At 42.5% G+C, this 17,382-nt stretch overlaps 1 protein-coding gene across 1 annotated transcript; it reads right to left on the reverse strand.

Moving 5' to 3' along the window:
• Positions 1–3,800: 3,800 nt before the first annotated feature.
• LOC141173222 (transcription factor HES-5-like) lies at positions 3,801–9,615 on the reverse strand. Its single transcript, XM_073657853.1, has 3 exons — positions 9,422–9,615; positions 8,855–9,035; positions 3,801–5,238 (listed from the first exon to the last, which is right to left on the reverse strand). Exons 1-3 carry the CDS (start codon positions 9,488–9,490, stop codon positions 5,009–5,011), a joined length of 480 nt encoding a protein of 159 aa, XP_073513954.1. The 5' UTR covers positions 9,491–9,615; the 3' UTR covers positions 3,801–5,008.
• Between the last annotated feature and the right edge of the window lie 7,767 nt (positions 9,616–17,382).

The raw sequence follows: 17,382 nt of genomic DNA on the forward strand, positions 1-17,382 counted from the left end.
AAGGATCTAATCACAATAAAATGAATATAGTTGCATCCTGCCACTTCCGATAGGATCGTGGATTTGATGCAATGTTTCTCTATTTTCAGTGTATTTTATTTGTAATTCCTTTCTTTCACCACTAGAGGTCGGATTATACAGCTCTGTGCTCTGCATTCACAGTTTTCCTTAGTCTCTGCTGCAGCTGAGCTTATCAGGCCAATGTTATAGACTTGGTAGCGATGTAGAAGTTCGTCCCTGGTTTCCAGATTTTTTAAATACGTTTTTGATTCACACATGCGCTGTCCTGGCAGCTGAATATCCTAGGTAAACCTTCTCATTTTCTTATCTTATTAGGGTATGTGCTCCCTATCCGTAGTCGGCTGCAGAATAGCCGCCGGCGGCTTCTGCTTAATATGTAAATCAGCGGCGCCATTTTTTTTTCACCTGCGGACTTTCCTCATAAAGGTTAGGTCTATTGGGGAAAGCCGCATGCGGACCCGCAAGACAGATTGACATGCTACGGTCTGGAAAAACGCGCCGCATGTCAGTTTCCACCGGTGATCCGCAGCCTCAGCTGCACGCATAGTGGACATGGGATTTCTAGACGCTGCATAACACGCACATACCTTTAGTGATTGCCTGGTTTAAGCCCTTGCGTCCATGTAATGATTATAACTTTCAGCTGAATTGGGAAGGTATAAATATATGGATCACTATCTGTACTGACTCTACTGAAGTCATAGTGACATATAAGGAAGAAAAAAATAAATGCAAAATAATACAAGGTAAAAAATGTAAATTCCTCTCAGAAAAAATATAAGGGGCTGATTCATCGAAGCTTTTACTTTAAAAAAGTGTTTTAGAAACTTAGAAAAGTCCAAAATATTTTGCGCAATGTGGAGTTGTGCAATTTTGCAAATTTTGGCATTTTCACGGCAGTTTGAATCAGTTTCGCTGAAACGGATGAAGCTAGGGATTAGCTGGGGAGAACCTGGGGTGGGATAATGTATTGTCACATCCGTCGTCCAATTAAGCAAAAGTGGCAGCATTTTGAACACCAGAAATGCTACTTCAGTCCCTGACTGGAGTAGCTCTTCTGGCGCGGCACACAGGCGTACGCCACTCAGAAGATGCTAAATTCATTAAGCTGCCTCTTAAGGAATTTGGCACCTTGTACTCCAACAATACTGGTGTAACGCGAGAGTGCCCTATGTCAGTCTTGATGAGTTTGCCCCAATTATGTTCTAAAAGGTGTCTATATACAGTAAAGTAAAATTATCTGAATCCGCAGATTTTGGTGGGACAGGACAATTATCTGATGTATAAGGAAGCCTCCCCACACTTCCCCGACAGATGATATCAGGGGAGAGAAGAATCGAGTTAATGACTGACTTATGACACTAAGACTATGTTCACACGTTACTTTTTTGCTGCTTTTTTTCTGCAGCCAAAACTTTTATCTCTTGGCAGTAAAAAAGCAGCAGACAAAAAGCAGGTTTTGCTGGCTTTTTTTGCTTCCTTTCATGCTGCATTTTTGCTGTGTTTTTCAGGATCCCAAAATTCAGCTGTGCTTCCACCATATAAGTATGAACAATGCAGGGTGTTAGGCCTCCAATGCAAGACATATGTGAAACCATAAAACATTTTTGGAAGAAAAGGCAATTTGATCAAATTATTTCGTGTAAAAAGTTTGTCTGAAAAAATAGTGACTAATCTGAACAAAAAGGGTTCATATGAATTCATGAAAAAATACACAATTGTAAATGTAAAAACAGTGGGGGGAGTTCAATTGATTAGGCATAGTTTACTTAAGACATTGAGTTGTTAGGGCAATGTTTACTTTCCCACATTAGTAGGGCCATTGAGAGGGTCATGCATTGTTCAATTTCACACATTGGTCAGGCACTGCTTACTTTTACACATTGGTCGGGCATTGAGTTGGTCAGGCACTGCTTACTTTTACTCATTGGTAGGGCATTGAGTTAGTTGGGCACTGCTTACTTTTACACATTGGTAGGGCATTGAGTTGGTTGGGCACTGCTTACTTTTACACATTGGTAGGGCATTGAGTTGGTTGGGCACTGCTTACTTTTACACATTGGTTGGGCACTGCTTACTTTTTACACTTTGGTTAGGCATTGAGTTGGTAGGACATTGTTTACTTTAACACATATCACTAACTTTATTAAACTGTACTAATACTAACAGCCATGTTCAGGTGAGGAGACCAAGACATTTTGGTTTAAACTTGAGAAAAATCACAAAAATAAATGGGTTTCACATCCTGCTGTATATGCATTTTTTTCCGTAAAAATGCTACAAAAACTGATGCCAACATTTTTTGCGGCATTTTTGCTTTCTATGGGTGAAAAAACGTTGCAAAAAAGCTGAAAGAATTGACATGCAGCAGTTTTCAAAAAAGCAGCAGTTTTCCAATTCAGTCAGGGAAAAAAAGCAACTGTGTGCATGAGATTTCTAAAATACCACAGCTTTTGTTGGTATTGTAAAAAGCAGCTTATAATTTGCATAAAAAAGCAGCAAAAACGCAACGTGTGAACATAGCCTAAGGGTTTTGTGAAAAATTCATGAATCAGGTGCGCCTTTTGGTGAATTTGAATAAATGGTTACAAAACAAAATATCTAACGTAAAAAAAGAATTTATGTTTAGACATTTACGGTTATTCATACAAGTGCCTATGTGTCCTCACTGATATCACTGCCCTGCACATGGCCTCTTGGGAGCTCTTCCTGCATTCACCAGCATTAATATTGTGTCGTTATTACTGTGATGTCTGATTTCCTGAGGGACGTGCAGGAATCTGTCAGATCAATCATGTTTTCTATGTGGATAACTGGGAGGGGGCAGTCATTTCGGCATGCGGTCAGTAGAACTGATCCTGTAGCAGGGTTAACACTAATATGGCTCAGGATCGCATAAATAGCCTAAAATATTAGTATTAGTATAATTGATCCCGTTTCAAATGGCCCAGATGTAAAGTCACGAGGAATTCACTTCCTTCTGTTTTGTCTCCAAATCCACTTTCAGAATGCAGGCTGCTACTTATGGTAGTCTGTATCTTGTGATCGGGATATTAACTACAGGTTGTCATCAAGTTTATATGGCATTTTCAATTGAGAATATTCAAGAGAATCTGTCAAGTTTTTTCTATCCCATCTGATAGCAGCATGATGTAGGGGCAGATACCCTGATTCCAGTGATGTGTCACTTACTGGGCTGCTTCCTGCAGCTTTCATAAAATCACAGTTTTCTCTGCTGCAGATCTACCAGTTCTCTGCATGCTGAGCTCTGTATAACCCCGCCCACACCGCTGATGGGCAGCTTTCTGTGTACACTGTGCATAGGCAAAAAACTATGCTGGGGGCGGGGTTACACAGAGCATGAGTACTACATGGCTTGAGACAACTAGTCCTCTAGTGATAATCTCCTGATGATAAAACACTAATTTTATTAAAACTACAAGAAGCAGTCTAGTAAGTGACACGTAGCTGGAATCAGGGTCTCTGCCCCTACATTATGCTGCTCTTCAATTACATAGCAAAAACCAGATGACAGATTCCCTTCAAGTGATTATTTTCAAAAAGTATTGATTCTTTGTGAGTGTATTTCCATCACGTGGCGCTGTAAGGAGCCCCCCCAAATGCGAAACAAATAAATGCTTAGTAAAAGGAGAGTAGAATTCCAAATGCCCCCCTCCCTATTAGGGTTTCAATTGTTGATACATATACAAGAATGAGACATAAAAGAACCTTTCAGAAAATAGTTTTTATTTAATATTGTTCCTCTTATATTAAACTTTTAAAACATTGATAATAACAGAACACACAAAAATCAGAGATTGGAACCAATTATGTCCCAAAATAGCACATAAAGGGCCTCATGTGTAAAAACTAGAACACCCAGCTGGATCACCAGTGCTTATATTATCAGACCTGCTGAAATCTGGTGGGTCACAGCTCCTGTTCTGGTCTGCACAGGTTTTTATACATGAGACCTATAGATTCTTTCCAGAGCCTGTGAGAGAGAAAGGAAGTTTATGTAACGTCTTTATAAAAGACAAGAAACATCTGTAACTGATAGAGATGGCTGGTGCCTCTGCTCTCTAGTCGTGGTCTTCCTTCGGGTGCCATATTCTCTCTACATATTAGTGCTTTTAGGGGAAATTATGTACATATGGCATCTAGTGGAGCAAGCCACAATTTTTGGAAGATGGCACAAAACAATTATCTGAAGTTAGAGGTACTGTTCGGGTCCCCATGGACTGCTACAAATTAATATGGCCATGTGCACAATGTCTTATTCAATCAGATAAAGCCAACGCAATATCCACTGATCCCGTACGCCAGTGTCCCTATAGCCCCGTATTACGGATCCACAGATACTTTGTGCACTGACATAGGGTTCCTGCACGAAGCAGAAAGTTCTCTAATGCTCGCCGGGGGGAATACCTCAATAAAATGGCATACAATGTAAAAGCAGAAGTGCACAGTACGGCTAAAGCAGGGCGACCGCATGCATAAAGCCAAATTAGGGAAAATTGACCACTACTGGTGATGAGATGATTTGTTTCTAGTGGAAAGTTTTTCAAACACATTAGTAAATGGATTCCAATTCAGAACCAAAGTGGCACAAAATTAACCCAAGTATGAATATACCCTTAGTCATTTACAGTGAGTAAACGATTGAAGAAATCTGGCAATGGAGTCCTTACATTGCTTGTAGTTATACCACATTACCACTAAGGACACCACCGGAATTTCAAGATCTCCAACATTAATTGATTTCCTATACAATTACCATCCTACTATTTACTGTTCAGGTATTAGAGGCAGGTACGGACATATTATTGGTGCAAACTGTGCAGCCGCACAGGGGCCCAGGAGCTAAGGGGGACACTACCACCTCCAAAGTGGACTTCAAAGGGCCTCGATATTGTTCTTGCACAGAGGCTCTCTACTGTCTGTGTCCGCCACTGATTAGAGTTATTGTCCATGTTCTAATATTGTCCTACCAAGGTCTCCATATCTCTCCATTACCTTCCGAGGCATTATAGGGGTATCTCCCTTCTGGGGTAGCGGCATACGGGAAGGCGTGTTCAACAATTGCTTGACTTTGTTGCATACAGATGTGTCTTAATATTTTCCCCCGTGAGTTTTCCTGGTTATGCAGAAATCCCACCGTCTCTTTGAGACACATGTAATATCCTTGGTAATACAAGTCCTGAGCATTCTGAGACTCTAAATATAAAAGTGATAATGAAAAATAAATATTAGGTGAAGAGGTTCTCTCCATATAATATAGAATTTTTATTTCTTAAAAGTTGTATGTAAAAATGCAAAAAAAGTTTCTTCTAATTAGTATTATTGTCATTCATGGAAACAATTAAAACATATTAAATATTACACTTTTTTTATTTCTCTTTTTTTTTAAATATGTTTAGATAATTTCTGGTATACAATCGACAATAAATTAACTTTTCAATACCGTATGTAATACAAATACATTGTTATCCTATGCCCCCCCCCCCCACCTAAACTACAGTCATGGTTGAAAGTATCGGCACCCTTGACATTGTTCCAGAAAATTAAATATATCTCCCAGAAATGTATTGCAATTACAAATGTTTTGTTATACACACGTTTATTTCCTTTGTGTGCATTGGAACAACAAATAAAACTGAGAAAAAAAGGCAAATTGAACATTATTTCACACAAAACCCCAAAAATGGGCCTGACAAAATTGTTGTCACTCTCAACTTATTACTTGGTTGCACACCCTTTGGAATAAATAACTGCAATCAATCGCTTCCTATAACCATCAACGAGCTTCTTACATCTCTAAACTGGAGTTTTGCACCACTCTTCTTTTGCAAACTGCTCCAGGTCTCTCATACCTGAAGGAACCTTCTCCCAACAGCAATTTTAAGATTTCTCCACAGATGTTTAATGGGATATAGATCCGGACTGCTGCCACTTGAGAACTCTCCAGCGCTTTGTTTCCATCCATTTCTGTGTGCTTCTTGACGCATGTTTGGGGTCATTTGTCTTGCTGGAAGACCCATGACTTATGACACAAACCCAGCAAACACAGCAGAGTGATGTGCTCTACCAAAAAAGCTCCATCTTGGTCTCATCTGTCCACAAGATGCTTTCACAGAAGGATTTTGGCTTACTCACGTACATTTTGATTAACTGCAGTCTAGCTTTTTTATGTCTGTGTCAGCAGAGGGGTCCTCCTGGGTCTCCTACCATAGCGTTTCATTTTATTCAAATGTTGGAGGATAGTTCGCGCTGACACTTATGCACCCTGAGCCTGCAGGAAAGCTTGAATTTCTTTGGAACTTTATTGGGGCTGCTTATCCACCATCCAGACAAACCTGCGTTGCAAACTTTCATCATTTCTTCTCTGCCATCCACGTCCAGAGAGATTAGCTACATTGTCATGGGGCTTAAACTTCTTGATTATGTTGCACACCGTGGACAAAGGAACATCAAGATCTCTGGAGATGGACTTGTAACATTGATATTGTTGATATTTTTCAACAATTTTGGTTCTCCAGTCCTCAGACAGTTCTCTTCTCCTCTTTCTGTTCTCAATGCTTAGTGTGGCACACACAGCCACACAATGCAAAGAATGAGTCAACTTCGCTCCTTTTAATTTGGTTTCAGGTGTGATTTTCATATTGCCCACAGCTGTTACTTGCCACAAGTGAGTTTGAACAAGCATCACATGCTCGAAACAAACTCGTTTTCCCACAATTTTGGAAAGGTTCCAACAATTTTGTCTGGCCCATTTTTGGGATTTTGTTTGAAATTATGTCCATTTTACTGATCAGACTAGTGCATGTAAATATCAGGCAGCTCCTATATCTATCTATTAAGTGGATGAGCACACAGAGCTGACTTAGTGACAGTTACGTCCGCAATTTGAAGACGTGACTGTCCTGAGTTTTACTACGGCCGTCTAAATTAGCTCTAATGGGAAGAAGAATTTGGTAATGTCTGTGGAATCTTTTTTTGGGCATATGTGAAAAACCAATGCCACACTTATGGTAAGATTTAATAGATTAGGGATTGCCAAGAACCACACATAGGGCATTAACCAAATAGTATGCGGTTTTATTGCTGTTTTTTTTGCTCTCACCTTGTGATGCTGTGAAAACAGCAATTGAATAACCTTAGATAGCAATACCACAGTTGCTGCTGCTCTGCTGGTTGGATAAACCATCGTCAATATGTTTCAAAGGGAGAAATCCAGATGTATTGATCTGCTGGTAATGAATATGCAAATTGCCTCTTCAGAGAGGAAAAGGACTAGAACTCTAGTGCCACCTATTGGAAGTAGCAATCCTAGAAGTCAATATCCACTCTTTAACGAGCCTTGTTACATGACTTAGGATCAAAGCCAAACCAGAATCTCAATTTACAGACACGGTGTTTCGGGGTGATGCCCCTCATCAGTGCAAAGTATGAGAACTGATTTGACTGGGTAAGAGGCGTCTGACCATGATCCAAGGGGTAATGTTTCTCCTTGTGGAGTGTGAGATGCCAGGCTGATGAGGAATTCACAGGATTCACATAAATAGAAATAGATTGTAGTTTTTTCCCAACGCGCTTCTAGGTTTAACGGACCTCTTCCTCAGGAGAACGACAATAACTTCAAATAACTTCATTGTGGTTCCCCTGAAGAAGAGGTCTGATTGACCAGAAATGCGTTTGTAATTTTTTCCCCATCTATTCCTATTCAACTGAATCCTGTGAATTTCTTACCAGCAGCGCAGCACAACCGCATTTCTCCCTTTTGGTACATGAAAATCAGATTTATCGCAATGAGGAGAAATAGTCTGTTTTTTCTCGTACACAAAAAAAAAAACCCAGATGTCTGACTAAAGCATTAAGATTGGTCTACAAATACATAATTCTGACCAGTCAAGCCAATTCCACAGATGATGAAATTAGGAATTCAAATGCTACTATCCCATGGAATTTATTTAATATGGATCTACCATAGTAAGGCTATATTCACACATCATGGATTTTTTGGCGTCAATTTTCTGCAACAAAACCTGATCTTCAAGGGCATTTTGTTCAGGATTTTTCTTGCAGTTTTGGTGCTTTTTTTATGTGTTTTTGGTGCGTTTTTTCAGCATTTTTTTTCACTGTCATTCTGTCTCTTTTTATGCATGTACATAAAGTTCTGTTAACAAAATGAACCCCATTCTATTTTGGCATCAAAAATGCTGACAAATTTTGATGCGTTTTTCCAGCATTTTTTTTCACCACCCATTACTTTCTATGGGTGAAAAAACGCTGAAAAAACGTTTAAAGTGTGACATGCTCTATTTTCCAAAAAAAACATACAAGGCGCAAAATGTGTGAACAGAGAATTCTGGTTTCTCATAGACTTTTCTGGTACTGCAAAAGGCAGCTGAAAATTTGCATAAAAAAATGCATAAAAAAAAACGCTGAAAAAACCATGATGTGTGAACATAGCCTTAAGGTTCCGCACTTATATCCGCAGCGGTAACTAGAAAGAACGGGAAGGGCAGCCTCACATTTCGCCCTTTGCATTGCAATAGGTGAAATTGAAATATTTACTGCAAATCTCTAACCTGCAGCTCTTGTCAGCTTACGCTGCGGATATTTGTGCATGAGATTTCTTAAAATCACATGCAGTTTGCTGGCACTGTAAAGCACAGCGGATTTTCTACTATCACCTGTATTTTAGTTAAGTGAGACAGCAAGGACCAAGTGTAACTTTGCATCCTCTAAAGCTACATCCCTCATCTTCATATTGATAAAATACAGACAAAATGTTATTTTTCTTGCTCTTGGAACTTGCGGATGGTCTTACCATTTATGCAACGCTGCCTCTGACGCTGAAGATATTTTACGGCCATTTCTAAAATGTCAGCCTTTTCTAATTTTGAGTGCTGGTGATGGATCTGGATGTCTTTCTCCAGTAAAATCCTGAGCTGCTCAATACTGTGATTTATACGATCTCTCCTCATCTTCTCAATAACTGGCTTCCTGATCTAGAAAAAAATTAATGTACAAAAATATGCAACATTAATTTAACATAATATGTTTGTATAACTTCTTTGGTAATAAAAGCATTTTATTTTAATTCTATTAATTTTTGTAGGATTTTCTTTTAGTCTTAATTTTTCTTTGATCATATATCTGTAGCACATATAATAACACATTTAGTTATTTATTAAATAATTGAACATTTTATGAAATAAAAAATACATTGAAAATAAATAACATGATTTAGCAGTCTATCGATCTATGTAAAAATAGCATAAATCAGAATATGATAAAAAAAAAACATACAATAAAGTATAATAGATTCTAATAACAAATAATAGAACCTATTTATAATAAATGAAATAGAACAAAACATAGTATCTGGCTTTACCTTATTTTTTTTCAGTTCATTAATCTTTTCTTTTTTGGCTTCTTGTAAGATATTGAATTCCGAAGCCATTATTGTGTACAGTGAAGTGTTACTGGTGTGGCAACCAGTGCACGGTATTTATACTCTAGCTCATGCTGTCAGACAAGTCGTTTTGCATGGTATAGTTTCTCACAAGTGTAAACCAATGAAGAGAACAATGCAGATAATGGAAGTGTGCCTAAGAGGTTTGACCGAATCCCAGGGGGGAAGATGAACAGGTGGACTGGGCGTAGCTCAATTTCTATCATGACTCAAATGAGACTTCACCGTGGGAAAGCTTCAATCTCAGAGAAACCACAGCATGTCCTGATTCCACCAGAAGATAACATTCCTGTGGCACCTGTTTTCTGAAATTACTGTATACACATAGTCAAACAATATACATATATACAGAACAGTTAACCACTGTAGGGTTACTTTGTGGTGACACGAATGATTCCTTGGTGGAGATACCCACGGTGATGGTCAACGAGAGATCTCAACATCTATATATTCAGTGGCGTAATTAGAGTCTGATGGGCCCTGGTGCGAATTTTTGACCTGGGCCCATACCTGCATGTTCGTCAGATGTATGGGCCCTTGTAGTGTTCCAGATTCTGTGAAGACATATGTGATCGCCCCCTCATGTGACATTGTCCCCCCTGTAATAATGTTCCCAATCCAGTGCCCTTTTCCTGTAATAATGTCCCCCATCCTGGGCCCCGTCCAGGTATAATGTCCTCAATTTTGGACCTTTTCCTAGTATAATATCCCTCATCCTGGCCCCGTTAAAGTAATAATGTCCTTCATCCTGGTATAAGGTCTCCATCCTGGGCCCCTTCCAGATATAATGTCCTCCATCCTCGGCTTTTCATGGTAAAATGTCCCCCATTCTGGTATAATGTCTCCATCCTGTGCCCCTTCGTGGCGTAATGTGTCCCTTTCCTGGTATAACGTACTCCATCCTGTACTCATTCCTGGTACAATGTCCCCATCCTGGTATAATGCATGCCTTTCCTGTTATGTCCCCCATCCCGGGTCCCTTCCAGGTACTGTATAATGTTCTCCATCCTGGGCTTTTTCCTGGTATTATGTCCCCCATCTTAGTATAATATCTCCATCCTGGGCCCCTTCCTGGTATAATGCCCTCCATCCTGGTATAATGTATCCCTTTCCTGGTAAAATATCTCCTTTTCTGGTGTAATGTCTCCATCATGGCCCCTTCTTGGTATAATGTCTCCCTTTCCTGGTATAATGTCTCTCTTTCGTGGTATAATGTCCTCAATCCTGGGCCTCTTCCTGGTACAATGTCTCCCATTTTGGGCCCCTTCCACGTATAATGTCCTCCATCATGGTATAATGTCTCCCTTTCTTTGTATAATGTCTCATTTTCTCGTATCATGTCCTGCATGCTGGGCCCCTTCCTAGTATAATTTTTCCTTTCCTGGTACCCTTCCGGTAATAAATGTCACCCATCCTAGTATAATGCTCCCCATTTTGGGCTTCTTGCCCCTACTAGTAATATGTGTCCCCCATCCTCGCATAATCTCCCCCATCCTAGGCTCCTTCCAGTAATATAGGTCCCCCATCCTGGTATTATGCACCCTTTCCTGGGACCCTTCTGGTAATAAATGTCTCCCATCCTAGTATAATGCTCCCCATTTTGGGCTTCTTGCAGTAATAATGTCCCTGTTCTGCAGCTCTTCTCCAACAAATTAGCAAAAAAAGGATTCTACACACCTTCCCTTGCTCCCACAACGTGCGACGTCCTCTTCTGTAGCTGAAATAGCTACTAGCATCTGCAGGCCCTCATCTAGCATGGACCAGGTTGCTTTCACACTCTGTGCGACCGCTATGACACCCCTGTTTATACTATCATTGGGAAGGGTGGATAATATTTCTCCATTGAATGATGTTTGGGAAAATAGATTAGAATAGAGAGCAATATCGGCCAAATCAAGACATGATTTGAAATGACCATGAAGATGATATATTCTTCTGAGGGATGACAGTGTAGATGTGCTCTACATAGCTACTCTACATCCATGCATCGATAAATATTGTTACAACATCTTCTGAACAAGCTAGACCCTTAATAGGGGTATGATCAAACGGCTTGAATATCTGCCACCATTTTCATTAATTACCTCCCCATGTCATCACGGTAGGTCCAGTGGCAAAAATGTCAATTTCAATCAAATCCTTTATGCATGGTATTTATTCAAAGGAAAACCCATTGTAATGTCCCAGATGTTCTAGAATATTATGGATGGTGGTTCCACACATATCAATGTCATGGTTTGAGTACAAACTGTGTTGCCTGGACCAGCCGTCAGTATCCTGACCCAAATACAGTTGTGCTCAAAAGTTTACATACCTCGGCAGAATTTTTTCTTTCTTTGCCTTGTTTCAGAGAATATGAATGATAACAAAAAAACTTTCTCCACTCATGGTTATTGGTTGGGTGAAGCCATTTATTGTCAAACTACTGTGTTTTCTCTTTTTAAATCTTAATGACAACCAAAAACATCCAAATGACCGTGATCAAAAGTTCCCATATCCTGGTGATTTTTACACAAATGGGTTTGAATGGCTACTAAAGGTAACATCCGCACCTGTGACCTGTTTGCTTGTAATCAGTGTGTGTGCATAAAAGCTGAGTGAGTTTCTGGGATCCAGACAGACTCTTGCATCTTTCATCCAGCCACTGATGTTTCTGGATTGTGAGTCATGGGGAAAGCAAAAGAATTGTCAACGGATTTACGGGAAAAGTTAGTTGAACTGTGTAATACAGGAAAGGGAGAAAGGGATACAAAAAAATATCCAAAGAATTGATAATGCCAGTCAGCAGCGTTCAAACTGTGATTAACAAATGGAAAATCAGGGGTTCTGTAAAACCAAACCACGGTCTGGTAGACCAATAAAAATTTCGGCCACAACTGCCAGGAAAATTGTTCGGGATGCAAAGAAATAATATCAGCTGAAATTCAGGACTCTCTGAAAACTAGCGGTGTGGCTGTTTCAAGATGCACAATAAGGAGGCACTTGAAGAAAAATGGGCTGCATGGTTGAGTCGCCAGAAAAAGCCAATACTGCGCAAATGCCACAAAGTATCTCGCCTACAATACGCCAAACAGCACAGAGATGAGCCTCAAAACTTCTGGAACAAGGTAATTTGGAGTGATGAGACCAAAGTTTAACTTTTTGGCCACAACCATAAATATTACATTTGGAGAGAGGTCAACAAGGCCTACGATGAAAGGAACACCATTCCTACAGTAAAGCACAGAGGTGGATCGCTGATGTTTTGGGGATGTATGAGGCACAGGAAACTTGGTAAAAGTTGAAGGAAAGATAAATGCAGCACCTTATCAGCAAATACTGGATGCAAATTTGCACTCATCAGCCTGGAAGCTGCGCATGGGACGTACTTGGACGTTCCAACATGACAACGATCCAAAACACAAGGCCAAGTCGACTTGTCATTGGCTACAGCAGAACAAAGTGAAGGTTCTGGAGTGGCCATCTCAGTCTCCTGACTCAATATCATTGAGCCACTCTGGGGAGATCTCAAGCGCGCAGTTCATGCTAGACAGCCCAGGAATTTACAGGAACTGGAGGCTTTTTGCCAAGAAGAATGGGCAGCTTTACCATCTGAGAAAATAAAGAACCTCATCCACATCTACCACAAAAGACTTCAAGCTGTCATTGTTGTTAGAGGGGACAATACACGGTATTAAGTACTGAGGTATGTGAACTTTTGATCAGGGTCATTTGGATGTTTTTGGTTGTCATTAAGATTTAAAAAGAGAAAACACAGTAGTTTGACAATAAATGGCTTCATCCAACCAACAACCATGAGTGGAGAAAAGTTTTTTTTGTTATCATTCATATTCTCTGAAACAAAGCCAAGAAAGGAAAAATTCTGCCAGGGTATGTAAACTTTTGAGCACAACTGTATATATGGCTATGAGGCTTGTAGGAAAGCCAGGTAGGGCTGAGTTAAATTCTAGCACTGCAGGTCTTGATTAAATGCACTTGGATAGCTTCATCTAAGAACCAGGACATGTGTTCACCTTAGTCTGTCTCAGTCAGCTGGGGAAGCTGAGCAGAGTGGATTTGTGTTGGAGAGACAAACCAGAATCTCTGTGAAAGGAGTGTGCACTAAACCGCAAATATCAGTGGCTGCTATGGACAATAGCTGTTTTGTTTGACCAGACTGGGACTAGCCAGGGTCTATTTTGTTTAGTTAGTGCCTGGGCAAGGCCAGGGATTTTGTGTTTATTTTTTTGTTTTCAGAGCTGTGCAACCTGTGGAAATAAATGTCACATTATTTTAACACAAGAATCCAGTGCCTGTGAGAACACTCCCTACTGCTGGACGTGAATCCCTAGAGGCTGTTAAGCTTGGGTGAGAAGACTTGCGTCCGTTCTGGACATTGTGCTCCATACTCAGCCGGTATTGTCAGACATGTGAAGCCGATGACGCGCCCCCAGGGCCATGGGGCATCCCTTCTACAGAACGGAGCTTCCTCCCTGCTCCCCTCCTGGGCCTCTGAGGCTAGACCCTGCTTGGGGAGCAGAGCTCTGACAGAGACTCTGCTCCCTGACTGTCTTCACTCTCTCCTCTCACTGACTAGACTGCACTATTCTAAGATGGCTTCTTTTTATATCTTTACTGTATGAGTGCTCCCATGAACTACTTCCTCGACCCACACACACTACTGGTTCCCCCCACTCCAGCCAGGGACAGGGCTCAGCAGCTGCGCTCTGCATGTTGCCCCTCCAGCCGGCCTGGAGCAGTGTAGTGTTGGATGCATGTGTTTGGGGTTCCATGCAGCACTCCCTCCTTACCTGAGTGAAGGGAGGCACCACACCTCTGAGTGAGGTGCAGTACCTCTGTGGCGACTGAACCCTCAGGGGCGCCACACCGACCTTACTGGTAGAGTGTGAGTATCAGCTTGTCATAGAATCTACACCAGGCAATATGCATATGACGTGCCCCATGGGCCGTGGGGTACTCGGTAGCTGGGCCGGTCGGTGCTGGGGGATATCACGGTGGCAGTGACCTGGTCCGTGACCCAGGGCGGTCAATTAAAGGGGAAAAGTAAAAGGGGAATAAAGTTTTTCTAGATAATGTTTGTGACGCCACCTGTGGTATGCGGCTATATGGAGCCGCTGCTGAGGTGCAGATCCTCTGGAGCTGATGGTGACGCAGCAGAGTTGGTTCAGCTCTCCACAGGCAGAGCTACGCTCCAGGGCAGGATGAAGTGATGTTATGAGGTAGATGTTGCTGGTGCTGTGTAGTGCAGGGTTGGTGATGGCGCAGTAATTATTCAGGGACACAGTGGAGTGCAGTCTTCAGATTTTCTCACAGTTGTTAAGTTCCTCAGGTTACACTTTCCGGATTATAACCGCCCACTTAAACGGGACCCCGTTCTATGTTCCTTTCTCAGTCATCTTCCCTGCGCTGGCTCTCACCCTCCTGCCCTGCGCCTCACAATCAGTGTCCCAAGCCGGTAGCCTCGGATCTTGTCGGGCAACGTGCAGTCCCCTGGACCCTCTGTGGCCACCTTTTCGGCGATGTAATTGTGGTGGTTGGCAGCTGCACCTTGCACGTACAGTAGTCTCCTGTTATCTAGCTGAGCCTGGTTGTTCTCCACTAGTTTAGGGGTCGGTCCCCTTTGCGGCCTGATCCCTCCACGTCCGTGTAGATTCGGGCGCACGGGTGGCTTCCTGCACTCCCCGTGCCCCTGGGATCCCCTCTGTCTTTGGATCCTTCCCTCTGCTCCCGTCCTCTCTCTCCTGGACGTCTCAGACTAGGCCCGCTCTCCTCTCTCCTCTCAACTCCTGCTCCAAGCACTGGAACCAGGAGCCTGGACCTCCGAACTGCTCTCCTGAGCAGGACTGGCTCTGACTCAACTCCTTCTAGATGGTTCTCTTTCTTCTTATACTCCTACTGACAGTGCTGCCCTGACTGCTTCCTCCACCCACACCCACTACATGGTTCCCCCTCTCTTGGTCCCCCCCCTTCCAACCAGGGACAGGGCTCAGCAGTGGCTTCATGCATCTTGCCCATCCTGCTGGTCTGGAATGGTGTAGTGTTGGATGCAGGTGGGTGGGTCCCGGGTAGTACTCCCTCCTTACCGGAGAGTGGGGTACCACACCTCTGGGTGAGATGCAGTACCCCTGTGGTGACTGAACCCGCAGGGGCGCCACACTTACAATACAGTTGGGCCAAGTAAACAATTTTTAATCTATTTCCATATAATCGTCTCCAATATTGGGTGGATAAGTGGTTCACAGTTTTGTTGTCATTTAATAGAATTGTCCATGGCCAAATTTAGCTACTGGATGTGCCACTGCATAGGTTAACAGCAGCCAAAAACATTCACTCCTGTTCTGCTGATTCTTGTAGTGCAGAAGTATTGCACATTCACCAGGTAATCATTTTCCTGCACTGTTGCTCTGCACATGTATCATTTCCTTCACAGGACAGTGTTCACCTGCAAGGCAGGACATTGGGAAGAGGGGCCTCTCATCTACTGCTCTCAGTATTTCAATAATATAATAATGATGCCCCTATATAATTCAATAATTCTCATCTTTATTTTCCAGCTTGTAACTGCTGGGATTGAAACTCCAGACCTGTGGCATGGAAGGCAAAGACTAAGGCCACAGCCCCACTATCAGTATTTGGTCAGTATTCGGTCAGTATTTTCTCTCAGGAGTGGGAGCCAAAACCAGATGAGGAACAATCAGAGAAAAGGTATAATAGAAACAAGTCACCAATTCTGCATTTATCACATTATAAAAGTCTATATAACTGTAAACTTCACATATGTGAAGGTACCTAAAAAAAAATACAACCCGTCTTGCATGAAATTAAGATTAACACTTGCTAATTATTGTGAGCAAGGGTTCCTAGGAATGCTCTATTCACTATGATCTTGCAGCGTAAACAGGCTGATCACCCAATGAAAGAACAAAATGCTTGTTCATCGGGTGAAATGATTATTAATCATTCTCAACAGCACAAGGTACTGTACAAACAGGAAATGTGCTAATGTAGCACCCTGAGGATTTGGCTGCTACAGGGGTATTGCACCTCAACCCAGAGGTGTGGTATTCCACTCCCGGGTAAGGATGGAGTGTGGAACTGAGCTCAGTAGGCTGCATGCACTACACACATCCCATTTCCGGGGAACAGACCGATGGTACTCCCACTAGAGAAATGTGCAGGTACAACAGAGTCTGTTCCTGGCTGGAGTGGGAGGGGGGTGGAACATCCCAGTAGTGTAGGGGCAGATAGGGGGAGCAGTCTGGGTAGTGCTAGGAGCTCATTGGGTGCTGGTCACCTGGGCTCACACATAGAGAGAGTATATAAGGTGGGAACCATCTTAGATCAGGGTCAGTCAGTCAGTCAGTCGTCAGTCTGTGAGACGTCAGTCTTTTGCAGAGTGAGGTCAGTCTGTCAGAGCAGAGGAGAAGAGCAGCTCCAAGGCCGAGAGAGAGAGAGAGGAGAAAGAAAGACCCAGAGGGGGAGAAAGAAGGAACTCCAAGAGCCCAAATTAGACCAGAGGGTGAAGAGTTGGCAACAGGGTACCAGATCCCAAGCTGGCAGAGGCTACAGCACACCTTAGCCAGGAACCGGAGGTCGTGGGCAGGATCTGCCACGATCACCCACTAAATCCACCCGGAAGGCAGACCAGGAATAGGGTCAGGGAACCCAGAGACAAGGGTTTACCACCAAGAGGCCCGAGGGAGCCGGACATAGGTGGATCCCTGGTGGGGAAGGCCAGAGAAGAGGACAGGACAGAAAGGGAGCTCAGGACCACGCTCCAGAATCACCTGGGGGTTGGCCGAGTCCAGGACCTGGTGGACGCAGCACGGCTCGGGTGGTCACTCAAGGCCGGAGTGACCAGAACAACTGCAGTAAGTAAA

The sequence above is a fragment of the Phyllobates terribilis genome, unplaced genomic scaffold, assembly GCF_046119375.1.
Source record: "Phyllobates terribilis strain yellow unplaced genomic scaffold, ASM4611937v1 Scaffold_12__6_contigs__length_324123572, whole genome shotgun sequence".
In the NCBI taxonomy this organism is placed as follows: domain Eukaryota; kingdom Metazoa; phylum Chordata; class Amphibia; order Anura; family Dendrobatidae; genus Phyllobates; species Phyllobates terribilis.